This window comes from Bos mutus, chromosome 20, assembly GCF_027580195.1.
Source record: "Bos mutus isolate GX-2022 chromosome 20, NWIPB_WYAK_1.1, whole genome shotgun sequence".
In the NCBI taxonomy this organism is placed as follows: Eukaryota; Metazoa; Chordata; class Mammalia; order Artiodactyla; family Bovidae; genus Bos; species Bos mutus.
The window spans coordinates 37809474-37834281 of NC_091636.1; the positions used below are offsets into that span (position 1 = coordinate 37809474).

At 37.0% G+C, this 24808-nt stretch overlaps 1 protein-coding gene across 2 annotated transcripts in view; it reads left to right on the plus strand.

The window, feature by feature from the left end:
* The window catches only part of RANBP3L (RAN binding protein 3 like), a 54886-nt gene that overhangs the window by 22242 nt on the left and 7836 nt on the right, over nt 1–24808 (plus strand). For both annotated transcript variants that reach the window (XM_070357840.1, XM_005908397.2), the window contains exons 2-11: nt 5084–5142; nt 5814–5853; nt 6354–6431; nt 12134–12205; nt 12961–13100; nt 17368–17471; nt 18559–18643; nt 21387–21489; nt 21845–21975; nt 23858–23978. In XM_070357840.1, coding sequence (XP_070213941.1) covers nt 5084–5142; nt 5814–5853; nt 6354–6431; nt 12134–12205; nt 12961–13100; nt 17368–17471; nt 18559–18643; nt 21387–21489; nt 21845–21975; nt 23858–23978 — 933 coding nt within the window. The remainder of the gene's footprint in view (nt 1–5083; nt 5143–5813; nt 5854–6353; nt 6432–12133; nt 12206–12960; nt 13101–17367; nt 17472–18558; nt 18644–21386; nt 21490–21844; nt 21976–23857; nt 23979–24808) is intronic.

Genomic DNA, 24808 nt, shown 5'->3' on the forward strand with positions numbered 1-24808 from the left:
ACCTTAAGCTCTCTGTCTAGTCTTTTCCCTCCAATTTCCTTTCCTCCTGTTCACTCAATCACTGAATTTTTGTGTCTGGTGGTGCTTGATTACCTGCTTGTATTTAAGAAAGGGGCGCTCACTAAAAAGCTCATTGGTGGCTATGTGCACTTGAATTGGGGACTCATCATCTGGTTTGATCTTTCACCAATAAATCCCCTTGTCAGTATCTTTTGTTCCTCTTCTTTGGGGTTAGTCAGACCCTCCAGAGAAGAATCTTATAATTTCCTGACTAAAGGAAGTAAACCTGGCTGCTACCGTTCTGTGAGATGAGTAGAGAGTACTCAGAACTTTAATATTTTGTATGCATGATAGGCAGAATAACAGCCCCCTAAAGATGTCAATATCCTAATGCCCAGAACCTATAAATGTGTACCTTATATGGCAAAAGAAACCCAGTGGATCTGAGATGGGGGGATTATCTTAGATGATTTGCATAGGCACACTGTCATCACAAAGGTCATCATAGGACAAAGAAGGAGGTGACTGTCAGAGTCACAGAAGGAGATACGACAGTAGAAGCAGACGTTGGAGTGATGCAGGGCCACAGGTCAAGATATGAGGCGGCCTCTAGAAGCTAGAAAAGGAAAGGACATGGAGTCTTTCCCGAACTTTCCCGAACAGAAGGAACACAAACCTGCTGGCCCAGTGTAGACTTCTGGCCTCCAGAACTTTAAGATTATAAATTTGTATTGTTTTCAAGAACTAGGAGTGTCCTAATTTGCTATAGCAACAGCAGGAAACTAACAGAGTATGTAAACTTTCACCTAATGCCCATCTTTTCATTATAGAACCTCCACTTTAAGCTTTGTCTGCTGTTTCATCTTTTCTAGGGAGGAACCCCTGAGTCTTCTGCTTGAGTGAGAGGGAGACAGTTGCTTGGTTCTCAAATAGACAAAACTACTTCCTATTTTCAGCCAATTTTCACTTCTGCTTCCAGAAATATTCAATGATACCCATCCTTGGACTTTTAGTGGCTCTGTGGGGACTCAGCCAGCTTGCTTCTTTAGTAGTCCCACAGCTGGCTTAAGGGTATCACTTATTCTTCTACTTTATAGCTTCCAAAATTCTGTCACTATTATTTGCCTTCAGTTTTCCTTGTCTTTGTGGTACCTCTCCTCCCTGCTCTCTGGTTCCCCAACCAAAAAAATTTACCCAAGCCTTTATTATTGTTTCATTGTGATTTCTGACATAGTAGAGATACATATGCATGATCAGTCAACATTGACAAGGTTAAAAAAATGTAAGTGCTATGATTTTATACTGATTTTTCCCTGGTGTGGTACTGGATGGTATGTATTATACACTGAGAACATAACATTGTGTTGGTAGAGTTGTAGGTATGTTAGTATGACCTGTGAGAGCTAAGAAAATGGATTTATGGGAGGGCACTCTGGGTTTAAAGGCTTTTCTCACTTACTACTAGTGTGACTTTGAGCAAGTGGCTTAACGGAACCTCAGTTTCTTCATCTGAAAGTATCTGGAAACATGGTAGAAATCACATTTAATCCATAAATAAATTTAAAGAATTAATTTAGACAAGGTGACAGATAAACGTGCTTGGCCACAGTATTCCTCCATTGTGGAACAGAAATACAAATGAACTGAGATCGACTAAGTTACATAGATGGTACTTTCTGTGCCCCTCCTGAATGTAACAGGCTTCCCAGAGGGCTCAGTGATAAAGAATCTGCCTGCCAAGCAGGAGATGCGGGTTCGATCCCTGAGTCAGGAAGATCCCTTGGAGCAGGAAGTGGCAACCCACTCCAGTATTCTTGCCTGGAGAATTTCATGGACAGAGGAGCCTGGCAGACTACACAGCTCATGGGATCGAAAGGGGTTGGAGACAACTTTGAGACTAAACCATCACACTTCTGCATTACCAGTACTTAGTACAACATTTGTGGGATGAATGAATGTCTTCTCTTAATGAAGCATTTTAGAAAACAACAACGAATATAGGCATTCTTTAAATGCTACATGAACCTTAAAACAGGCAAAACAAAATTTTGTTAAATCTTTAAAATTTTTCTTCCCCATCTCCTTATTTTCATTCTCTTTAACAGAAGACTGTATTTTAAACTTTTATTCTATTTTCCTGAAAAAATCATGGATGTGAGATTAAGAAAGAGATAAAGAGCAATCTTGTCAGTTCTCCTCTAGAATTTGGACTAGCCTCCTAGATTCCTTATTCCTCTCCCTCACTCCCTTCCCCCTCTGAGCCATTTTCCACACAGCAGGCAGAGTGATCTTCAAAAACAAAATACATATCAGAGTGAATCACTCCCCCACTTAAAATCTCTTATTGGCTTTCTGTCTTTCTTGGAATAAAAACAAAACTCCTTGGCACAAACTGCAAGGCTTTTCAAAATTCCATTTTCATCTTCAGACTCATCTTATACCAGTGTCCTCTCTCTCTTGCCTTGCAAAGTGTCTTGAATAAGTGGATTAATGAACAAGTGATCAATGAACACATTAGAAATAAAAAAGGATACAATTTAAAATATACCACTTTAAGGACCGTGATCTTATTTTCAAGTTTTCCTATTGGGTCAGTTTAGAAAATTGCTGTGAATCTAACAGCTTGATAAGTGTTTACTTTTAACTTTGTCTTTGGAGTCAAAGGACTGCCTTGGGAGAGGGGAAGAGAATCTAGATGGGAGAGGAGATAATTAACCTCCTTTCTAACTAATAGATAACTAACTAACAGGTAACTTTCTAACAGGTAACTAACCTGCTTTCTAACTAATGAGCTGGACAGTGTTAGGGAGAGAAGATGGCTACAGTAAGGCTAATAACCTTTCAGATAGACAATGTATATCTAAAAAAAAAAAAAAATATATATATATATAATCAATAAATATTTGTTGATCTGATGAATAAAAATTGCCTTCCTACTTTACCATATGCCCTCCAAACTACAAGTAACCCAGTATAATTTCCTACTTAATGCTGCCACTGTAGATCACTTCTGCCTGTTTTTAGTTTTTTTTTTTTTTTTTTTTTTGGATAGAGGAAAAGTCAACTTATTATTTGTTTAGAGTTAGGTCAAGTCATACTACTTTAAGGATGACTATCCTAAGTCCAATTTAGAAGAGGCCCACTTAGTATTCCAGTTTATAAGTATTCCACTACACATTCACAAAAACTATTTTCTTTCAAAGTCATTAGAGATCTCACTTCTTCAATCCAATGTAATGGCTGAAAAAGGACCCTGTTCTAAGAAAGAAGGAAGACTTGAGCTACAGTTTAATCTAGATGGCAATGCCAGTGTGTTGTGAGCATTTTCTGCTGCGGTTCACTTGGCTGCACGGGCAGACAGCACGGAAGCACGTGTATAAAGAAGGTGAAGCTTATCTCGCTGGACTGAAAGAAGGTGCCCAAGTTCACAGGGGCCCAGGAGCTGGCAGTGGGTGGTCTGGCAGAGTTTTGACACACTATTATGGGATAAGATTGTGGGTAACTGGAGAGTCCCTTTCTGGCATATAAAAGATATAATTATCTGGTAGTTCCTCGAAGTTCTTCAGCTAGACTTCTATTTATTCAGCCAGTGATGGAAAATTACCTCAGCTTCTATACCGGGACAACACATCAGTAATGGCTGCGGGAAGTCTAAAATGAGAAAACTTCTGAGATCATATTTAGGCTTATCCAGAAAGTGCAGTCATAAGTTAGCCTGTCAGCTGTGAGTTTTGGAATCAGGATTGGTGTCATGCCATGTATTGAATATCCTTTTTTTCAGGTTTTTTTGGGTCTTGTCAAAATCTAAGTAATTATATCTAAAAATCCATTTAATTTTCACATAAGTACTGTTATAATCTTTTTTTGGGGGGATGAGGGGAGGGAAAAACTAAAGGTACAGGCATATTTTTTCCAAAAGTATATTGTCAATTACATGTGGAAATTATATTTGAACACATTCTTCCCTAACTCCAGAGCCCAAGCTTTTTACAACTATATAATCTTCCCTATGAATTTTAGAGTGCTGATATTTAATGCAGTCATCACTCATTTATGCCCTAGAGTGAATGAGTTCCTTTCTAGCATTACCTAAGATAGGAAAATACGAAAGATTAATAAGGTTGGAAGGGCTGAAGACAAAATACTTACTTTACAACACTGTTTAAAACTGATTCTTAGTCTAAATATTGAAAACATGACTTAGTATATATCTACTCTAGTCAAGGAAATATGAGTTAATTCTGGATCATTTAAGTATATCTATACCATTTATGAATTTGAACTGTGGTGTTGGAGAAGACTCTTGAGAGTCCCTTGGACTGCAAGGAGATCCAACCAGTCCATTCTGAAGATCAGCCCTGGGATTTCTTTGGAAGGAATGATGCTAAGGCTGAAACTCCAGTACTTTGGCCACCTCATGCGAAGAGTTGACTCATTGGAAAAAACTCTGATGCTGGGAGGGATTGGGGGCAGGAGGAGAAGGGGACGACAGAGGATGAGATGGCTGGATGGCATCACTGACTCGATGGACGTGAGTCTGAGTGAACTCTGGGAGTTGGTGTTGGACTGGGAGGCCTGGCGTGCTGTGATTCATGGTTTCGCAAAGAGTTGGACACGACTGAGAGACTGATCTGATCTGATCTCTGATACCATTTATATTTGAGATCCAACCCAAGTAGAAGCACTATTTTCACGTGTGATTTTTCATCCTTTGAAATTTTTTATTTAAAAAGTTAAAAAATTTTTTTATTTCATTGTTTATTTTGAAAGTGTTAGTCACTGTGTCATGATGAGTTTCTAAATGCAGGTAATTATATTTTGTTTTCCTTAAACACTTAAAGGATGTTCTTTTAATGGAGTGATCTATTTATGGAAACATATTACTTTCCCCAAGTATTTCCTTCTGTAATTAACTGTTAAAATCATTTGTAAATATGCCAATTAAACCATTCATATAAAACAGTTTGGAGTTTACCCAAAGGCAGGGAAAAATACAAAACCAAAATATCTTCAAGTATTTTTAGTTGGTGTTAGAAATGTCGGTGTGTTGTTTGATTTCTTGCATGTTCTTTTTCTTTTACAGAAAAATCTGTCATTGCTCAACCAATATTTGTTTTTGAAAAGAGAGAACAAACTTTTAAGGTAAGGTCAAGTTACTTTTCTTTGTTTGATTTTTACTTTGACAAAGAAGACTGTATTTTGAGAAGCTAGCTGTACTAAATTATATCAATGCTGCATAAATTTATTCTTTTTCACATAGCAAGAGTTGTAACTGAGAATATTTACATAGTAGGGATTTACTAGTAGCAATTTGGCTGAAATGGGAAGCCAGAGACCTTATCCTGAAACTATGGATAACATAATATTTACCAAAATTATCTGTTTTTTTGGAGTGACTGGGAAGGGGGAGGGACTGAAAGAGATTAGAAGAGTTAGGGCTCATGATGGGTCCTGACCATTGACCTAGCTTAAAATGGATATAAAATAAGTTCAAAACTGCAATAATGATTCAAAAGAAATCTTAAGGACTCCATTTGCTTTTTTCAGCCTCATACTAAAAGCACTTGCTTTGAAAGACATGATAGTATTAGTAGCTTAACTAGTATTTTCTTGTTACTCATTATTGCTTATGGAGACAACTTATCCTGCTAACCCCCAAAACTAAAGAAAAACCCAACCCTTAGTGAGCCGCTTTTCCTAGCCTAGCTGAAAAGACCTGGCTTTTGAGAACTCTCTTATGAAGTGACAGGGTGGAAATGTGATTTGAAAATAGCAAACACTCAGCTCTCATTGGCACCTTTGTTTCCTTCCAGAGACCTGCAGATGACATCCTATATGAAGCAGCAGAACGTGGTAATGACTTGTATCCTATATTTCAAAAGCAATCTTTTTATCAAGAAACAAGTAGGCAAAAACATTTTGGCATGTGGCACAGACTATATCAAATCTAATCATTTTTCTTGTTTTTAAGCACACAGATAGACTGGCTTTTGTTTTGAAAGATGACATATAGGTCCCTGAGAATATTATGTTAGCAATACTAAAAGCCTATGACTCTCCACTGCTTGTCCTCCAACCTTCCAAAAACATTCTCTATACAATTTCAGAATTTATATGTAATTTTTTGTCAAAGCAACTTGTTTCTAACTGTTTCACAGCAGGATGATATGCCTGTCAGTTTATAATGACCAAGCTATTAACCCCAATATTTAAAACTGAGTTTCAGGAATTAACATATTGTCAAACAATGATATATCTAGAGAAAAGAAAATTATATTTCTCCTCTCATATCATGGATTGAAACTAATTTGTTATTGCAATCAATTTTACCCTTCACATTGAATTTCTTACAGAATGCAATGAGTTTTCAAGAAAGCGTGTCCGGGCTTCATCTTTTACTTGGCATACTACAGATTCTCAGAACCAAGGAGGTAGGTATAGTCTGGGCTGTTGAGTGTTCACTGCTATGTGTACTCTGAGTGTGATACTACTAGGAAATTTTCAGACAGGTAATGTTTAAAAATATATCCATTGGATGGTGTTTCTAATATATTGTTATGTGAAAACAGCAGTCTATAAAATACAGTGAGTTATGATTTAAAATTTAACTTATCAACATTGGAAAAAAAACCCAAAAGGACATAAGCCACAGTGTTAACAATGGTTATCTTAGATAAAATGGGATTACAAGTTATTTGAACACCCCCTCCCTTTGTATTTTGCTGTGTTCCCAAAGTTTCTGCATTACAGAAACTAGCTACAGAATTAGCTTTACAATTAGGGCAATCTGCTATTTCCTTCTAAGTAAGCCTCTCCTTAAACATATGTCTGCCTTTTAAAAAGACACTTTTTCTAAGAGCTTTATCATATGCTGTGTTTTGAATAAATCAGTAACTCAGTTTGCCTCTCTACACTCCAAGCATTCTGGTGACTCCTTTTATGATGGATCACAGGCCCTCTTCTTGCCATGCAGCTGTTTATACGCATGTCTGTCTCCTCCACTGAGAGCTCCTTGAGGTCATCTTCATGCCTGACAGAGGGTCTCATACATGATGAGCATGCAAATATTTACTAAACTGATACCATCCTCACCAGAGGCACACTATTTTTAATCAATAAAGATGCAAAGATTTTTCTAAACTGATGACAAAGAAAATTTTCCAAAACAGCAAAAATCCAAATGAAAAGATAAACAAAACCCTATTGACTTCAGTTTGCAATCTGTTTTTAGCATCATCCTTGTCCCAGAAGTGACTAACATTGTCATCCTTCACGGACCTCCCAGCCTTCCCTCCTTCTGGGCCAGATAATAAAGAACTTCTTAGAACCTCAAGTCTGACACTCTGACTTTTCAAGATCCATTCTCATTCATGATAGGCTTTCTTTTTCAGCTACTGTAAAACATTGACATTTTAGTGGCAAATAAAATAGGGGTCTTAGCAAAGTATGCATGGATGCGTCCAAAAACATTCTCTGTACAATTTCAGAATTTGTATATAATTTTTTTTCAAAGCCACTTGTCAAAGACATCTGAATTCTAGCCCCACAAATCCACACAGTAGATCTGTTTTATTTTGGTAGAAAATTTAAACTTTATAATGTTCTTTAGGATTTCATGTCTATGATAGCATTCTTTTATATAATACAGCCCTCTAAAATAACTTGCTTTATTTTTCTTATTATTGTCCATCTGTATGGTTTATAGTATTTGTAGTACTCAAATATATAATGATGCTTAGATTCTCATTCTAAATTTTATGCTTTAAATTTATATTCTAAAGTATAGGATATCATTCCTTTTGAATTTTTCACTAATTAAAATATTACTTCTTTTTATTTAAATTTTAATGCTTTGCTAAGTAAAACTATTTTATCATAATAAAATATTTGAAATGATTGAAACATGCTCTATGTCAAGATTATGATTTTTTTGTGTGTCTTTTTTTGAAAGTATGCAGTTCAGAAGCATTAAGTATATTCACATTTTTCTACAACCTATTTAATCTTTACATTAAAAAAAAAAACCACCCTTAGTAACAAATTCAAATAGCACCTGAAGGTATAAAATGAAAAATTAAAGTCTCTTTGTCATTAGTTCCAAAAGAAATATGATTTGTAGTCTTGCATATTTTTGTTTTTACTGAACAACAAACTGCTTTTTCCAAGTTAAGCTTACCCACAAGAAATAGAAAATGTGAACTATTCACTTTCTTTTAATGGATTCTACCCAGGAATCATGTGAAACTAATGAATTTATATTCTTATTAACAATGCCAAGTGTGACTGGGAATCAATATGTCAGACACCCTTCAGATATAGAAGAGATAGGTCCTAGTTCAATAAGCCCCATCTGTACCTGCCTGACAAGTTATAGACATTAAGAGGAATAGGGGTTCTAATACCAGAGGATTTGTTTTGGTGTTATTTGTGCATAAAGCAAAGAGATGACTTTAAATTATCTGGATAATCGCTTCAATTCATTTTCTAAAAATCAGACACACATATGAAAAGGATGAATAAAATATTACCAAGCACCGTCACATTCTATGTTGTGCAGAATGTTGGTGGTGTTGGAAGGAGACAAATGGTATAATTAAATGGTTCATTCAGTGTTATTTTCCACTTATAAAGATCATGTGTGTGTGTGTGTGTGTGTGTGCTCAGTCGCTCAGTTACATCCGATTCTTTGTGACCCCATGGACTGTAGCCTCCCAGGGAGGCCTTCATTGGGATTTTTCAGGGAAGAATGCTGGAGTGGGTTGCCATTTCCTTCTCCAGGGGATCTTTCTGACCCAGGGATTAAATTCGTGTCTCCTGGGTCTCCTGCACTGATAGGTGGATTCTTTACTAGTGAGCCACCTGAGAAGCAATAAAGATCATAAAAACCATGTAACAGAACTTTGAATTAGAGAAGCAATTGTACCCCAACATATATAATGTTATAACACTTCAAAAAAGCAATTCTTATTCTTTTTTCATCTCCATTAATCCAATTCTCAAAGGCTGCTATCTTTGCAATTTGCCTCCAAGAGGTGATCTCTTTGAGATTTGTAGTACAGGCATAGCTTGTTTTATTGAGCTTCACAGATATTACATTTTTTACAAATTGAAAGTTTGTGACAACCACACCTCAAGCAAGTCTATGGGCTTCATTTTCTAAAAGCATTTGCTAACTTTGTGTCTCTGTGTCACATTTTGGTAATTCTTGCAATATTTCAAAATTTTCAGTATTATTATACTTTTTATGGTCATCTGTGATCAGTGATCTTAGATGTTACTATTATAATAGTAATTTGGGGGGCACTTTAAACTACTCTCATGTAGGATGGCAAATTTAATAAATGTGTGTGTTCTGACTGCTCTACCAGCTAGTCCCTTCCCCTATCTCTCTCACTGTCTTCAGGACTCCCTATTCTATGAGATAAAACAATACTGAAATTAGGCCAATCAATAGCCTTACAGTGGCCTCTAAGTATTCAAGTGAAAGAAAGAGTTGCATGTCTCTCACTTTAAATCAAAAGTTAGAAATGATTAAGTTTAGTGAAGAAAGAATGTCTAAAGCCAAGATAGGTCAAAAGCTAGGGCTCCTGCACCAAATGGTTAGCAAACATGTAAATGCCAAGGAAAACTCCCCAAAGGACATTGAAAATGCTACTCCACTGAACACATGAATGATAAGAAGGTGAAACAGACTTATTGCTGATATGAAGGAAGATCTAGTGGTCTGGATAGAAGATCAAACCAGGCACAATATTTCCTCAAGCCAAAGCCTAATCCAGAGCAAGGCCTTGACTCTTTTCAAGGCTGAGAGAGGTGAGGAAGCTGCAGAAGAAAAGTCTGAAGCTAGCAGAGGCTGGTTCATGCGGTTTAAAGAAAGAAGCTGTCTCTATGACATCATAGTACAAGGAGAAGCAGCAAGTAGACGCTGTGGCAAGTTATCCAGATGATCTAGCTAAGATCACTAAAGAAGGTGGCTAAGCTAAACCACAGATTTTCAACGTAGATGGAACAACCTTATACTGAAAGAAGATGCCATCTAGCACTTTCATAGCTAGAAAGGAGAAGTCAATGCTTGACTTCAAAGTTTCAAAGGATATGCTGACTCTCTTGTTAGGGACTAATGCAGCTGGAGACTTTGAATAGAAGCCAGTGCTTATTTACCATTCTGAAAATTTAGGGCCACTAAGAATTATGATAAATCTACTCTGTGTGCTCTATAAAGGGAACTACAAAGCCTGGATGTTAGCACATCTGTTTACAACATGATTTGATGAGTACTTTAACCCCACCGTTGCAAGCCATTGCTCAGAAAAAGATTTCTTTCAAAATATTACTGTTCATTGACAATGTATCTGGTCACCCAAGAGTTCTGATGGAGATGTACAGTGAGACTAATGTTGTTTTCATGCCGGCTAACACAACATTTGACCTTCCCAGGTAGCTCAGTGGTCAGTAAAGAATCTGCCTGCCAATACAGGAGACATAGGAGATACAGGTTCAGTCCCTGGATTGGGAAGGTCTCCTGGAGGAGGAAATGGCAACCCACCCCAGTATTCTTGCCTGGGAAATCCCACGGACAGAGAAACCTGGCAAGCTACAGTCCATGGGGTCCCTAAGAGTGGACATGTCTGATCAACTGAGCATAGACAGAGACAGAACACAACATTTATTCTGCAGCCCATGGATCAAGGATTCATTTTGACTTTCAAGTCTAATTATTTAATAAGTACATTTTGTAAGCTTTTAGCTGCCATAGAGAGTGATTCCTCTGATGGACCTGGACAAAGGCACTTGAAAACCTGGAAAGGATTCACCGTTCTCGACACCACTAAGAACATTTACGATTCATGGAAAGAGGTCAAAATATCAACATTAACAGGAATTTAAAAGAAGTTGATTACAGTCCTTACAGATGAGTTTGAGGTGTTCAGGACTTTAGCGAAGGAAGTAACTGCAGATGTGGTGGAAATAGAAAGAGGACTAGAATTAGAAGCGGAGCCTGAATATGTGACTGAATTGCTGCTATCTCAGGATGAAACCTGACAGATGAGGAGTTGCTTCTTATGGACGAGTAAAGAAAGTTGTTACCTGAGACAGAATCTACTGGTGAAGGTGATGTAAAGACTGTTGAAATGACACAAGGGCTTTAGAATGTTACATAAACGTAATATTCATAAGGCAGGAGGGCTTGAGAGGATTGACTCTAATTTTGAAAGAAGTTCTGTGAGTAAAATTTTATCAACCAGCACTGCATGCTACAGTGAAATCATTCATGAAAGGAAAAGTCAATTGATGATGAAAACTTCATTGTTATTTTAAGAAGCTGCCACAGCCATCCCAGCCTTCAGCAATCACCACCCAGATCAATCAGCAGCCATTGACATCAAAGCAAGACTCTCCACCAGCAGAAACATTATGACTTGCTGAAGGCTCAGATGACGTTTAGCATTTTCAGTGATAAGGCATTTTTAAATGTAGGTATATTGTTTTTCATAGCAATAAAGTATTTTAAATTAAATTACATATATTGCTATTGCACACTTAATAGACTACGGTATAGTGTAAATGTAACTTTTATATGCGCTGGGAAACCAATGAAGTGAGTGTCTGACTCAATTTACTGACAGTCACTTTATCACAGTGGTCTGGAACACAATCAGCAACATCTCTTTGGTATGCCTATAATTCTATTCTTGCAGCCAAGACCACAGTCTTAACCCATCAGTTCACGTTGATAACGTAGCATAATGGTCATCTTTACTTTTCTCTTCAGGTATCATTAAAGAGTGGGGAAGGAACAGAATTTATTAACAGTTTTATAACATTCTATAAGAAATATATATTAATGCACATAGATGGTTCACTATCAATTCAGATTTTATTATCTGTAGAATTTCTCTCAATACTCGATTTCATGATTCTGAAGAAAACTGTCTATTTCATTAGTGATCTAATTTTCACTTATTTTCTGAGAGTAAAAATCGTAGCAAAACTCATTTTGCTTTTACACTTTTTAGTAGAATCAGCACTTGCATGATTAGTGCCAACAGCGACATCTACTGGTAAGTTCAGTACAATACTGTGAAAACAGTAGAAACTGACATGTTTAAAATTTTCTAAATATTTTTTACAGTGAAGAAAAACAATGTTTTTATGACATCAAACTCTGTGCAAAGGAATGCCGATCTGAACAGTGCAGAACAATGTATGTAGCTTCCTTTATTACGTGAAACTTGAAGAAATTTTATGTTTTACCATCCATGTCTTACTGTGTATGTGCGTGCATGGTGGTAGGGTTGAGTGACAAAACATGAAGGAATGTATTTAGTAAGCAAAGTCCCATGATCAAATTGAAAGTGAACGTACAAGTTGCTCTGTCGTGTCTGACTCTGCAACCCTATGGACTGTGGCCCATGCAATGTTCCAGGCCAGAATACTGGAGTGGGTAGCCTTTCCCTTCTCCAGGGGATCTTCCCAACCCAGGGATTGAACCAGGTCTATTGGGTAAAAGCTAGGCAGCAAGACAGTAGTAGGCAACTCACTGGCTATTTTGACTTTGATTAGTTGACATTATGGAGAAGGAAATGGCAACCCACTACAGTATTCTTGCCTAGAGAATCCCATGGACAGAAGAGCCTGGTGGGCTGCTGTCCATAGGGTCACACAGAGTCAGACATGACTGAAGCGACTTAGCATGCATGCGTGCATTGGAGAAGGAAATGGCAACCCACTCCAGTATTCTTGCCTGGAGAATCCCAGGGACAGAGGAGCCTGATGGTCTGCCGTGTATGGGGTTGCAAGAGTCAGACATGACTGAAGTGACTTAGCAGCAACAGGGGCAGTTGACATTAACCCTTCATTTAATTATGACTTTAGAAAGTAAGCATTAAATTAGTAAGAAATTGAGAGGAAAATTATTTTACTAAAGATATATTGACCCTTTAATTCTGTTCTTTTAAGGTCCTGTGAAACATTCTGAGCTTGTTCTAAGACCTGCTATTTTGCAGCCACCTCAAGCTCAAGGGTATATAAAAGTGAGAAAATCATTTGGAGACCATGTGTTGGAATCCTGTAAGGTTAAAGAAAAAAACAAAAGTAAGGTAAGAAAACCTCCTATGGTAGGACTGATCTCAATTTCCCATGCTTCTTTTGATAAATTGTTGTGGGTCCCCACATCCAGAATTTGGGGCTACCCGATGCTGAAGCAGCTAACAGGCTGGAAAAAAAGCTAGACAAGATAGCCAAGAGCCCTCAGTGACTGTACTAAATTGGAGGGCTGTTCCCAGGAGCAAGTCTTGTGGTCTCTGAGGTGGCAGGGCCAGAAGTCAGAAATCAGAAAAAGGAAAAGAATTTTTTTTTTTTTTTGTATCCTCAACTGGTAGACATGCTGGTGTGGCCTTGCCAGTTTAGATCACAGCATGGATCCACTCCAGCCCATCTTCATGGATATCAAAAGCAAGGAACTTTCTCCACAGTGTAACCGGGAGGGATTGGGAAGCTCCTGAGACAGAAACCAATTTCTCTTCCATCTGAATCACTCCTCGTGGGCCTTTCCAAGGAGACACTCATTTTACTAACACCATACAGATAAGGGTATGGGGATATTCTGTTGCTCTAGTTCTGTGTCTTCCAGAAGTAGATACTTGAGAGGAAGGGGATGCCAGATAGATAGGTTGGAATTTGAATTATTCCACCAGTCAGTTGTTTCCAGCTAAACTATTGAGGGCTGATCAAGTTTGGTTTTGTTTTCCTGGACTGAACATGAGAACAGTGTTCTCATTTTAAGCTGGAAGTGTTAAAATACCAATCATTTAGTCAAGTCATTGAAAAAAATCAGATCAGTACTAATTCTACCTCTACCACTATCTACTGTGTTTACATTCTTAGACAAAGCTCCCAACCTTCTGTTTTTCATCTGTGAAGTGAGGGAGTTGAATCTGGTCAGCATTTGCCAACATTTTTATATTTCCAGTTCTTTTTATTTGTAAGCTATGATTTCATGAGACTCATTGTGAATTTTAAAAATCATTTCACCTATGGACACCTTATCTTAAGGTGATTATTATACTTAAATGAAAATATTTAATAATATACTGATTTGACATTTTAAAATATTTTAATTTAAAATCACATATATAAAATCCTTGACAAAGGAGGCAAGAATATATAATGGAGAAAAGATAATCTCTTTAACAAGTGGTGCTGGGAAAACTGGTCAACCACTTGTAAAAGAATGAAACTAGAACACTTTCTAACATCATACACAAAAATAAACTCAAAATGGATTAAAGATCTAAACGTAAGGCCAGAAACTATAAAACTCCTAGAGGAAAACATAGGCAAAACACTCTCCAACATAAATCACAGCAGGATCCTCTATGACCCACTTCCCAGAGTAATGGAAATAAAAGCAAAAATAAACAAATGGGACCTAATTAAACTTAAAACCTTTTGCACAAGGAAGGAAACTATAAGCAAAGTGAAAAGACAGCCTTCAGGATGGGGGGAAATAATAGCAAATGAAGCAACTGACAAAGAATTAATCTCAAAAATATACAACTAACTCCTGCAGCTCAATTCCAGAAAAATAAATGACCCAATCAAAAAATGGGCCAAAGAACTAAACAGACAGTTCTTCAAAGAAGACATACAGATGGCTAACAAACACATGAAAAGATGCTCAACATCACTCATTATCAGAGAAATGCAAATCAAAACCATAATGAGGTACCATTTCACGCCAGTCAGAATGGCTGCTATCCAAAAGTCTACAAGCAATAAAAGCTGGAGAGGGTGTGGAGAAAAGGGAACCCTCTTACAATGTTGGTGGGAATGCACACTAGTACAGCCACCATGGAGAACAGTGTGGAGATTCCTTAAAAAACTGGAAATAGAACTGCCATATGACCCAGCAATCCCACTGCTAGGCATATACACCAAGGAAACCAGAATTGAAAGAGATGCGTGTACCCCAATGTTCATTGCAGCACTGTTTATAATAGCCAGGACATGGAAGCAACCTAGATGTTCATCAGCAGACGAACGGATAAGAAAGCTGTGGTACATATACACAATGGAGTATTACTCAGCCATTAAAAAGAATACATTTGAATCAGTTCTAATGAGGTAGATGAAACTGGAGCCTATTATACAGAGTGAAGTAAGCCAGAAAGAAAAACACCAATACAGTATACTAACGCATATATATGGAATTTAGAAAGATGATAACAATACCCTGTATGCGAGACAGCAAAAGAGACAGAGATATATAGAACAGTCTTTTGGACCCTGTGGGAGAGGGAGAGGGTGGGATGGTTTGGGAGAATGGCATTGAAACATGTATAATATCATATGTGAAACAGATCGCCAGTCCAGGTTTGATGCATGAAACAGGGTGCTCAGGGCTGGTGCACAGGGATGACCCAGAGGGATGGGATGGGGAGGGAGGTGGGAGGGGGGTTCAGGATGGGAACACATGTAAACCCATGGCTGACTCACGTCAATGTATGGCAAAAACCACTACAATATTATAAAGTATTTAGCCTCCAATTAAAATAAATAAATTAATAAAAATAAAAAATCATTTAATAATTTATGTTATATATGTGATTTTAAATTAAAATATTTAAAAATGTCAAATCAGTATATTATTAAATATTTTCATTTAAGTATAATAATCACCATATTATATAAATTATTTACCTATTTTAAAAGTGATGCATGTTGTTTAATTTGTTTTAAAGTGTATAAGAAAAACTATGATGTGTTGACTAATTTCTGAAATGTTATATTGAATTTGATTTTGGAATAGCATGTTCTATAAATTACAGATGAAAATTTTACTTACACATTATATCAAAAGCTGATTAATATTTATTCCTTGGCATGATTTTTTAAGATCTTGCATTGCATGGTTTTAAAATAAAATTTATTAATATATTTCTTGTATTTTCTTCCTCAATAATAAAACATAAGAGAAATTACTAGACTATCATTTGCAAAAATTTATTTTCAAATAACTTATTTAGGGCATGAATAGAATTTATTCCTAATTGGTGAAAAGTCTAATTGGATATGCCCATCATTGAACTTTCTCTGTTTAATAATGATTTTTGAAGATCTAAAGGTAAGCTATGTATAAGACACTATGTCAGATTCTGACACAATGATATAATGTATAGATACAGTGAAAATGATCTCCAGGTAAAGTTTATAGAATCCTTATTTTTATGTTCCTTTTAAATTTGTACATCAAAATTAGAGCAATTTTCTTTCATTCTGTCATTAATCAGTGGTTACTTGTTGTAGATAACAAATTCCTAATAAACTATTCCAAGCAACCTAAAGAGTTTAAAACTACCATTTTGGTTGACAGATAAATCATCTGAGTGACTGAGTCATAAGCATGTACTTTGCTCGTTGCTAACCGATGACACATACTCTCTTGACACACATTTCTCAGCTCTCAAATTCTGTTATATATGGAAAACTACTCAAAATTATTTTTGATTGATATAAAATTAAAGTGGAAACAACCCTATTTAAAGACTAGGCGTCCTTGCAACATCTTTGAAAATTCCTGGTGGAGGAAGGGATATGTCCACAATCATTGAGGACACCACATCAGATAACTGGGTTCCTTCCAGTTCTAAAACTGCACACTCCTTCATTTACACATTAATGCAGATAAGGTGCATATGTATATACACAGCAGATGGAATGACTGATTAGATCACAAAAGTTTCTAGAGGAAGAGAAGGAATTTCCCCTCACATTGGGTGGCAACGATGGTGAAGCTCTTAGGGGTTTCCATGGGCTAAATAGTCCTGAAACACATATTTACTAGTCTAGAAATGAGATTTAAGTCCGCTGCCTAAAAAGGTAAAAGTAACAAAAGAAGGTGGGATTTCTGAATGCTAGTGCACAATCCTTGGTTTTAGGCAGACCAATGTTTGAATGTCAGCCCTCTTCTGATTGCCCAGTTCTGACCATTATTTAAGCTTATTAGGTCAGTCTGCTCACCTGAAGTGTGGATAATAGAAGTACAAAGAGTAGAGAGTTGTTTTGAGGAGTATATGAGATAGTGTATAGAATATGTTTAGGACTGTACTTGAACATAGTAAGGTTTCTATTCATTTAACTATAGCTAAGGCTTTCCTGGTGGCTCAGAGGTTAAAGCATCTGCCTGCAGTGCAGGAGAGCTGGGTTCAATCCCTGGGATGGGAAGATCCCCTGGAGAAGAAAATGGCAACCCACTCCAGGATTCTTGCCTACAGAATTTAACTATAGCTATTGTTTCCTTGTCTAATGCTCTTATATATAGTAAGGCAGTTTAAATGAATTTTTGATGGACTTTTTTTCTTTCAGATTTATGAGGGGAACTCCTATTTGCTAAGTGAAAACTTACCAAATGCCAGAATTTCAATCCAGCTGTCTACTAATCAGAATGCTTTAGGTACTACATCACTACGGTAGGTTAACGACGAGAAAACGGAAATGTTCTTTCATTTTCTTTCTTTTGTCAATAAAATTATTTACAGAACATAATTTTCTGACATTGTACAGACAAATTGCTAAGATTTCCGCTTGAGAGGAGATTTTATAAAATACAAGTTTAAAATGCTTTTAAAAATGTCTGTAATATTTGTATATTATCATCCTGGTATTGGATTGTCCCTACTGTTTCATTGACTTGGGTAAGAATGTTTAAATTAGGTAGAGCTAAACTTTTTATTTAGTTAGGCATTAAATATCTGGCTACTCAATTAGCCTTTCCTCCTCTTCCCTGGTATTCTCTCTTTCCCTCTTTTAAATTATTTCTGGTATTATAATGTATTAACATAAATCGGACAGACAACAAAGAAAGCAGTAGAAATATGCAAAGTGAAAGTGAATATTTATTAGCATTGCCAGTGATGGGGGCATGTTTGATCTGAGAGAGGAATGCAACTAGCTGTGGACATACTGGTCTCATGACCGGAGCCCATACAGGTACCTCAGCACTTACCTACTGTGCATGCTGTGGGTGCAGTAGGGATCCTGAAGCATGTCTGCCAACAGAGGGCTGCATGTCTTTGAGTTTGTCGCTATGCAAAACACTTTAAACATTCAAGTTTCTGGAAGGTAAAAATTAAACTAAACCACTGCACACTCAAGTGTAACGAGAAAAGAGATTGGCTTCGCTGTTGCCCTTAGACCTTGCATGGCTAAAAGCACTGGCCAGTTGGGGAAAAGGAGAGTGGAGACTGGAGACCAGAGAGTCAGCGCTGAAAAAGCACAAAGATAATGACTGGCAGCTCCCCGGCTGATCACACAGCCTCTCTGCACTGGTCTTGGCCAGTGTTGTAACAGCTGTCAGATATTTTGACTTTCATCATCAGAAGTACCTATTTCATCTTTTTCTTCATTTCTCATTAACTTCAGATAAACAAAAGTTAGCAGATGTTTTTATGCTTTACATAAATCTATTAAATCATCTGATCATTTCACTAAGGTTTAATATGGCTATATCCATTGCTACTACATTTAAAATAGCAAATGCTTATTTCTTTTCCATAGATGTCAACCAAGTGAAGATAAATATTCTACGAAAAGCTGCAGTTCTGATTTCGTTTTTGGAGAAAACATGGTAGAAAGAGTTTTGGTAAGATTTTGGCAAATGTTTCTATTACTATATAGAGAGCTGTCACTTCTAAAGGCAAATTAATTAAAACAATGTTAAACTGGAGCATACTTTTTAACTACTGAGTTCAAAGGCACATTTTCCTATCTTTAACTGGAGAGATTCTCCTGGGAAGCAAGTTCTAGTTGTTAGAATAATAGACAAGAGCCCACAGAGGAAGGGAATTGTCTAATTATAACATTATTACTGATGAGAAATATTAAATACTTCTTTGATTTGCATTAAATCAAAGGAAACCAAGGAAATCCTAGAATTATATGCAATGGTTAAGTAAGCTCAATTGGTCATGATATTTTAATATAATTTTTCAATAGCATTTTCATAACAAGATGGATTTAAAATGATTTGCATTTTTTCTCATTAATCACAAACTTCCCCTGTCAAGTTTTTACACTGACAGATTTTTTTCTTGCTAGCTATAGGAGGGAATCATAGTATTTTACTTGCTTATGGGAATATACTTGCCAAGTGGAACCTGACTATTATTACCATCTTCCTTAAGCATCCTCCTACATGGGGCATCCCATGTGGTAAAGAATCCACCTACTAATGCAGGAGACATGAGTTTGATCCCTGGGACAGAAAGATCCCCTGGAGGAGGAAATGGCAACCTACTCCAGTATTCTTGCCTGGAAATTTCCAAGGACAGAGGAGCCTGGCAGGCTCCAGTACATGGGGTCAGCAGAGTCTGACAGCAGAGTCAGACACGACTGAGCGACTAAACAACAATCCTCCTGTGTGAGGCAGTTGCTGCTTTGTCCTCCGCAGGGTGTGTTTCTAAAACAGAGCAAGATGTAGAGTGGAGAATTATATAGTCAAATGGAAGCTGTGGAGCAAGCATGCCCATGGTTTTATTTGGCCCAACACATCTTAATACTCTTTGCACTTTCATCCAGACCAGAATCTTAGCTGAGATAAGACAAGGATGCTATCTTGTCTTAGGGCTTTAGCTACATGAAGAATCCCATGGAAGATGCACAGATTTTAAAACCTGTGCTATGACTCAGAATAACAAAAGGACCAACTCCTGAGGTCTGTTTATTCCAAGATTTTAATCAAACCAGTCACTTTTAAGATCTCGCTTCTTCTACACCTGCCTCAGGCTCAACGCCAATTCCAAGAGAAGCATCACAGTTCTTCAGCTTAGCAGTGCCTTTCTGTCACTCCCAAGATGAAGGTCGGCTCCAGCAATCCTAGAGCTGTTGACCCACATCTTTGGATTTGAACCAGAATGGACCAACTTCCAAAGTGAAGTTGCAGGCAGTATGTTTAAGCACATTTATTCTAGATTAGTCATAGCTTCTGTAAGATGTCACAGTCACAAATACAATACTCTTCAAACCTCATGGGATCAACTTTAACATTTGACTCACTTAACACATGGTTAACACACCATCTGTGTTTTTATGGTACATAAAGCATTGGCACTGGTCTCAAGTTTGGTGGCATATTACAATCATCTGGTGAGCCTTCAGAGGACTTTTTATGCCTGGTCATCTCCCCAAATCGATTAGATCAGGATCTCTGTGGGTGAGGTCAGATGTCAAGTGATTTGAACGTACAGACAGGATTGAAAACCATCCGGTTACACAAAGCTAAAGAAGACCTTGTCCTCTAGAGTTGTCTACAGTCTAGAACGGAGAGAGAGAGATACCAGTACAAATGAACGACGATGGGGATTATAGATTTGGCGTGAGGAGGTAGGTACCTGTGTGCATTTCCTATGAGCACTTCAAGGCTGGCTTACAAAGGAACCTGAGCTTCCTGTCTTCTTAAGTGGATAACATTCTAGGATGGCAGGAGCTATAAGAGATCACCTGTGTTTGTCCTTTAGTTAATCCTGTAATCCTGTGGCCCTATGATTTGAAGGCCATGATGCCTCCTGATTTGTTTGCTGGTTATGTGCTTTTAGAGTGAGTCATTAGACTTTCTGTGCTTTAGTTTCTGTTTTCTTAAAATGGAAATAATTATACCCATCTCTACCAATTTTAACAGATTATCCTGAGGCCCAGTTAAATAAAATGAAAGAATCTTGATTCATAAGGGAAAAGATATAAAACTAAGCTCTGAAGTATCCTTCAATTCTCCCTGTTCTGCAGGGAGCTATACAAGCACTGTGTGGGAGGTTGTAAATATTCTGGCAATTACTTGGTCTTTTTTTTCATACAGGTGTCGATTACAGCACATGTGCAAAAGCCCCAGGTGTGCAGCCTTAAAAGCCATTGCTGTGTCAGAGGAAAAGTTAGGATTCATTCTGTAATAATGATCTGATGAGATAGCTAGTGGGTTCTTTGGACAACTTTTTAATTTTTTACATTAAAAGGATAGAAAGAATGGACTGTTGGGAATACTGAAATAATTTGAAAAAGTGACATCAGTTGCACTTCCTTCAAGGCATTAGGTTGTTGTAGTGGTAGCTTGGAACAGCTGCTACCTCCCTGTGGGTCTCTGAAAGGTTTCCCATTGTCCCTGGAACTAGATGCCACCTGAAGTAGGCTGGTGGTGACTAGATTGTTTCCTTAGATCAGAACCAAGGTTTTCTAACAATGGGGAGGAGTTCCCATTCAGCACAAGAGGATCCCAAAACAAAAACAGAGCTGTTGGGTTTGTTTGCCACATTGAGACAGAAGAACAAAAGTATCTCTTGGGTTACTGCAAATATATGGAGATAAAATTAAGCAAGACATCTTTTTCTTCCACGTAGGGTACTCAAAAACTCACTCAGCCTCAACTTGAAAGTGATTTATACATCAAGGAAAAACCATTCAAATTCACTCTAAAAATTCCTATCAACTCTCCAAACTCAAGTAAGAATTATTTCATTTGTAAAACATCTGATTCAACTAGTATATTTCTTGTTTTTCCATGTCATTTGTTTAATATCTGTAAAATACAAAAGCCAAAATCCATTGTTTAAAATCTTTAGTGAAGATTAAAGCATATAAATTTGGTTACATGATATAAAAGCCTGCATAATTTTTGGACTTCATGATATGGGGGATCATTGAAGAGATATGCCTAAACACGAGCAGTTTGATTTTTTGGAAACAGTCATTGTTATAAAAAGCTAAGGAGACGTGCATGTTAACAGGGGCAAAAAAGAACTTTCACAGTGGATAAAATGGGGCATTTTACATGTTCTTTCCCCCTATTTTCTCTTAGGAACAGACACTATTGAAAATATATCCCTAATTGAATCAGCTGCTGCTTTCTCTTTTAAACCATCACCAAAATGTTTGCTGGAGAAAATTGATATTATAACAGGGGAGGAGGCAGAACACAATGTGTTAGAGGTCTGTATATTGTGTATTGCTCTTTCTGGAATAAAGTTACGCTCAACAGAGACAACTTTAAAGATAAAGGCAGAAGTATAGTTTTCATAAAGACCTGGTTGTTAAAATTAAAATGTTTGAGGCTTTCAAATATTAAACCAACATTTTGTTGTATTCTTACATTTGTGTGTGTAATTTGCAGGAAAATGGATTACAGGCTTCACATTCATGTTAGTCCCTTAGAAAGAAGACAGCCAAGGACTCAGTCTTAAAGTAACTCCAGACCTATATTTTATACTTTTCATGTCAGCTTTATTATCAGTTATTATCAAATGGCTTAAAATTCTATTTACACTGAACATTAAAAATGCAGAGAGATAAACTGATTTCAGTTCAAGATAATAAAAATTTTCTTTTTCCTTTAAAAGCTCTTTTTTTAAATTGAAGTAAAGTTGATTTACGATGTTGAGGTAATTTCTGCTGTATAGAAAAGTGACTCATACATATATATACTTTCTTTTTTATATTATTTTCTATTATAGTTTATCTCAGGATATTTACTATAGTTCTTTCTGTGCTATATAGTAGGACCTTGTTTATCCTAAAAGTTCTTTTAAGTAAGTTTTGAATTGCACATGAATCAAGAATTTCAAAGATGTGGTATATAGTATCACACATAGAATATGGCAATGGCAATCCACTCCGGTACTCTTACCTGGAAAACCCCATGGATGGAGGAGCCTGGTAGGCTGCAGTCCATGGGGTCGCTAAGAGTCGGACATGACTGAGTGACTTCACTTTCACTTTTCACTTTCATGCATTGGAGAAGGAAATGGCAACCCACTCCAGTGTTCTTGCCTGGAGAACCCCAGGGACGCGGGAGCCTGGAGCCGTCTATGGGGTTGCACAGAGTTGGACACGACTGAAGCAACTTAGTAGCAGCAGCATAGGATTTGAACAATGAGTGGCGTAGCTATCAGTCTCCGCATATGAAATGTAATTACTACACCTCAATCATGTTCAACAAAGCACAGATTTCCCTTAGGCTTTCTCCATCTGCTTTACCCCAAACTCTCTTCATTCCTGTTTTCTTCCCCCTTGATCTACTGATACATTTACTGTACAAATGTGTCTCACAGCATAACTCTCAGATCAGATTAATCCCAGATTCACTGAAGTAGTCACTAGGGGTGAGGCCCTGACATGTTATATTTTTAACAAGTCATCTAGGGGATTCTTGTACGCAGTAGTATTTGAGAGCCACTGGTAAGCATTAAATTATAGTATGGTACTCTGTGGTATCACATTCTAGTTCTGATGCTATATTTATTAAAATTTTTAAAGCACACAAATAGTTCCATGATTTCTTAATTTTCAGATAAATTACCTGATTCAAATAACACTGTTTATTTTAAAAGTTGGTATACATAGATAAATCGTTAAGTGAAAAAGCAACATGCAGACATATGTATTCTACCATTTATAGAAAAAAAACAGGAAAAAAATATATATATTGACATGTATATACATACAAATATCTCTAGAAATATTTAGATAATATTTATCTAATTTTTCTAATTTATCTAATATAATATCTAATATCTAGATATTAGATAAACAAAATATTTAGCAACAGTGATCAACTGTTGTAGGGCGTGAAAATTGGTAGATGGGAACTAGTATTGGTGGAGCTACTTTTCACTTTGTACATCTTTTTGCTTTTTAATGTTTGAACTATTCAAAAATTGTATTGTTTTAGAAACTAAATAAAATTTTCAAGCTGGTTTAGAAATCATTAACAAAGGCTATCCTGATAAGATATCAGACAAAAGTGTTATAGCAAAGGAAAGAAATCACTTTGAAAAATGTTTCATATTTTGACATTAAAAAAAATTTCCTTTAGATCAACTGCAAGCTTTTTAGATTCAACAAAACAACACAGTCCTGGACTGAAAGGGGCAGAGGAGCTTTGAGACTGAATGACACAGCACGCAGTGATTGCGGAACATTCCAGTCAAGATTAAGTAAGGAATCATTTTGTAAAGCAAGTCACTAATTTTCAGGGAAGATTTCCCAATATAGATACACATCATTTTCTAGAGGTGTGTTATGTGTCAATAGATTAGACTGCTGAACACAATATTATTTTTAAGGTACTATAGGAGCTTCCTGTTTAAAGGAGGCTCTGACGTCAGACCACACAGTTTCCAGGTCTGGCTCCATTACTAACTAGTGACCTTGGATAAATTACTTAATCTCCTTCTACTCTAGTTGCATCAGTTAAAAATGCAGATAACAGCAAGTCCATGAATTAGTGAGTGAGTGTGAGAATTCAGTGAGAAAATGCATATAAAGCACCTTTGACCAGCCCAGCACACACCTAAATAGTGATCCCATTATTATTTAAAGGAATATGATGGATTTAGTTTTGAAGTGGAATAGTTTTTCTAAAGAGAGTATTTGTCCTGTAATTCATTCTTGGCATTCTAAGTGCAGAATGTGGGTTGGGATGAAAGGTCAATTTCCAAGTAAATAAAGGTGTGTGGTTATCGAATCCTGTAGGCAGAGTGTTGGTCAGAATCTGGTCAGCCAAACTGCGAGGTTGAGGAGGTTTCTGGCATCCAAGAGACACACTGGGCATTGTTCAGAGGTCCAGACTGAAAGTGAGCACAGGCAGAGATCTGGGCAGGGATGGGCTTACTGGTCAACATTAAACAGTCAAAGCTTGTGGGGGAGACTACAAGCAGAAGCTGGTAAATGGATATTTGTTGAGTTTCAGATATCAAGCTCAAGAAGGGAGTAAGGAATAGAATTCAGACTAAGAGAGTAGGATCATGGGGAAACAGGTTTCTAA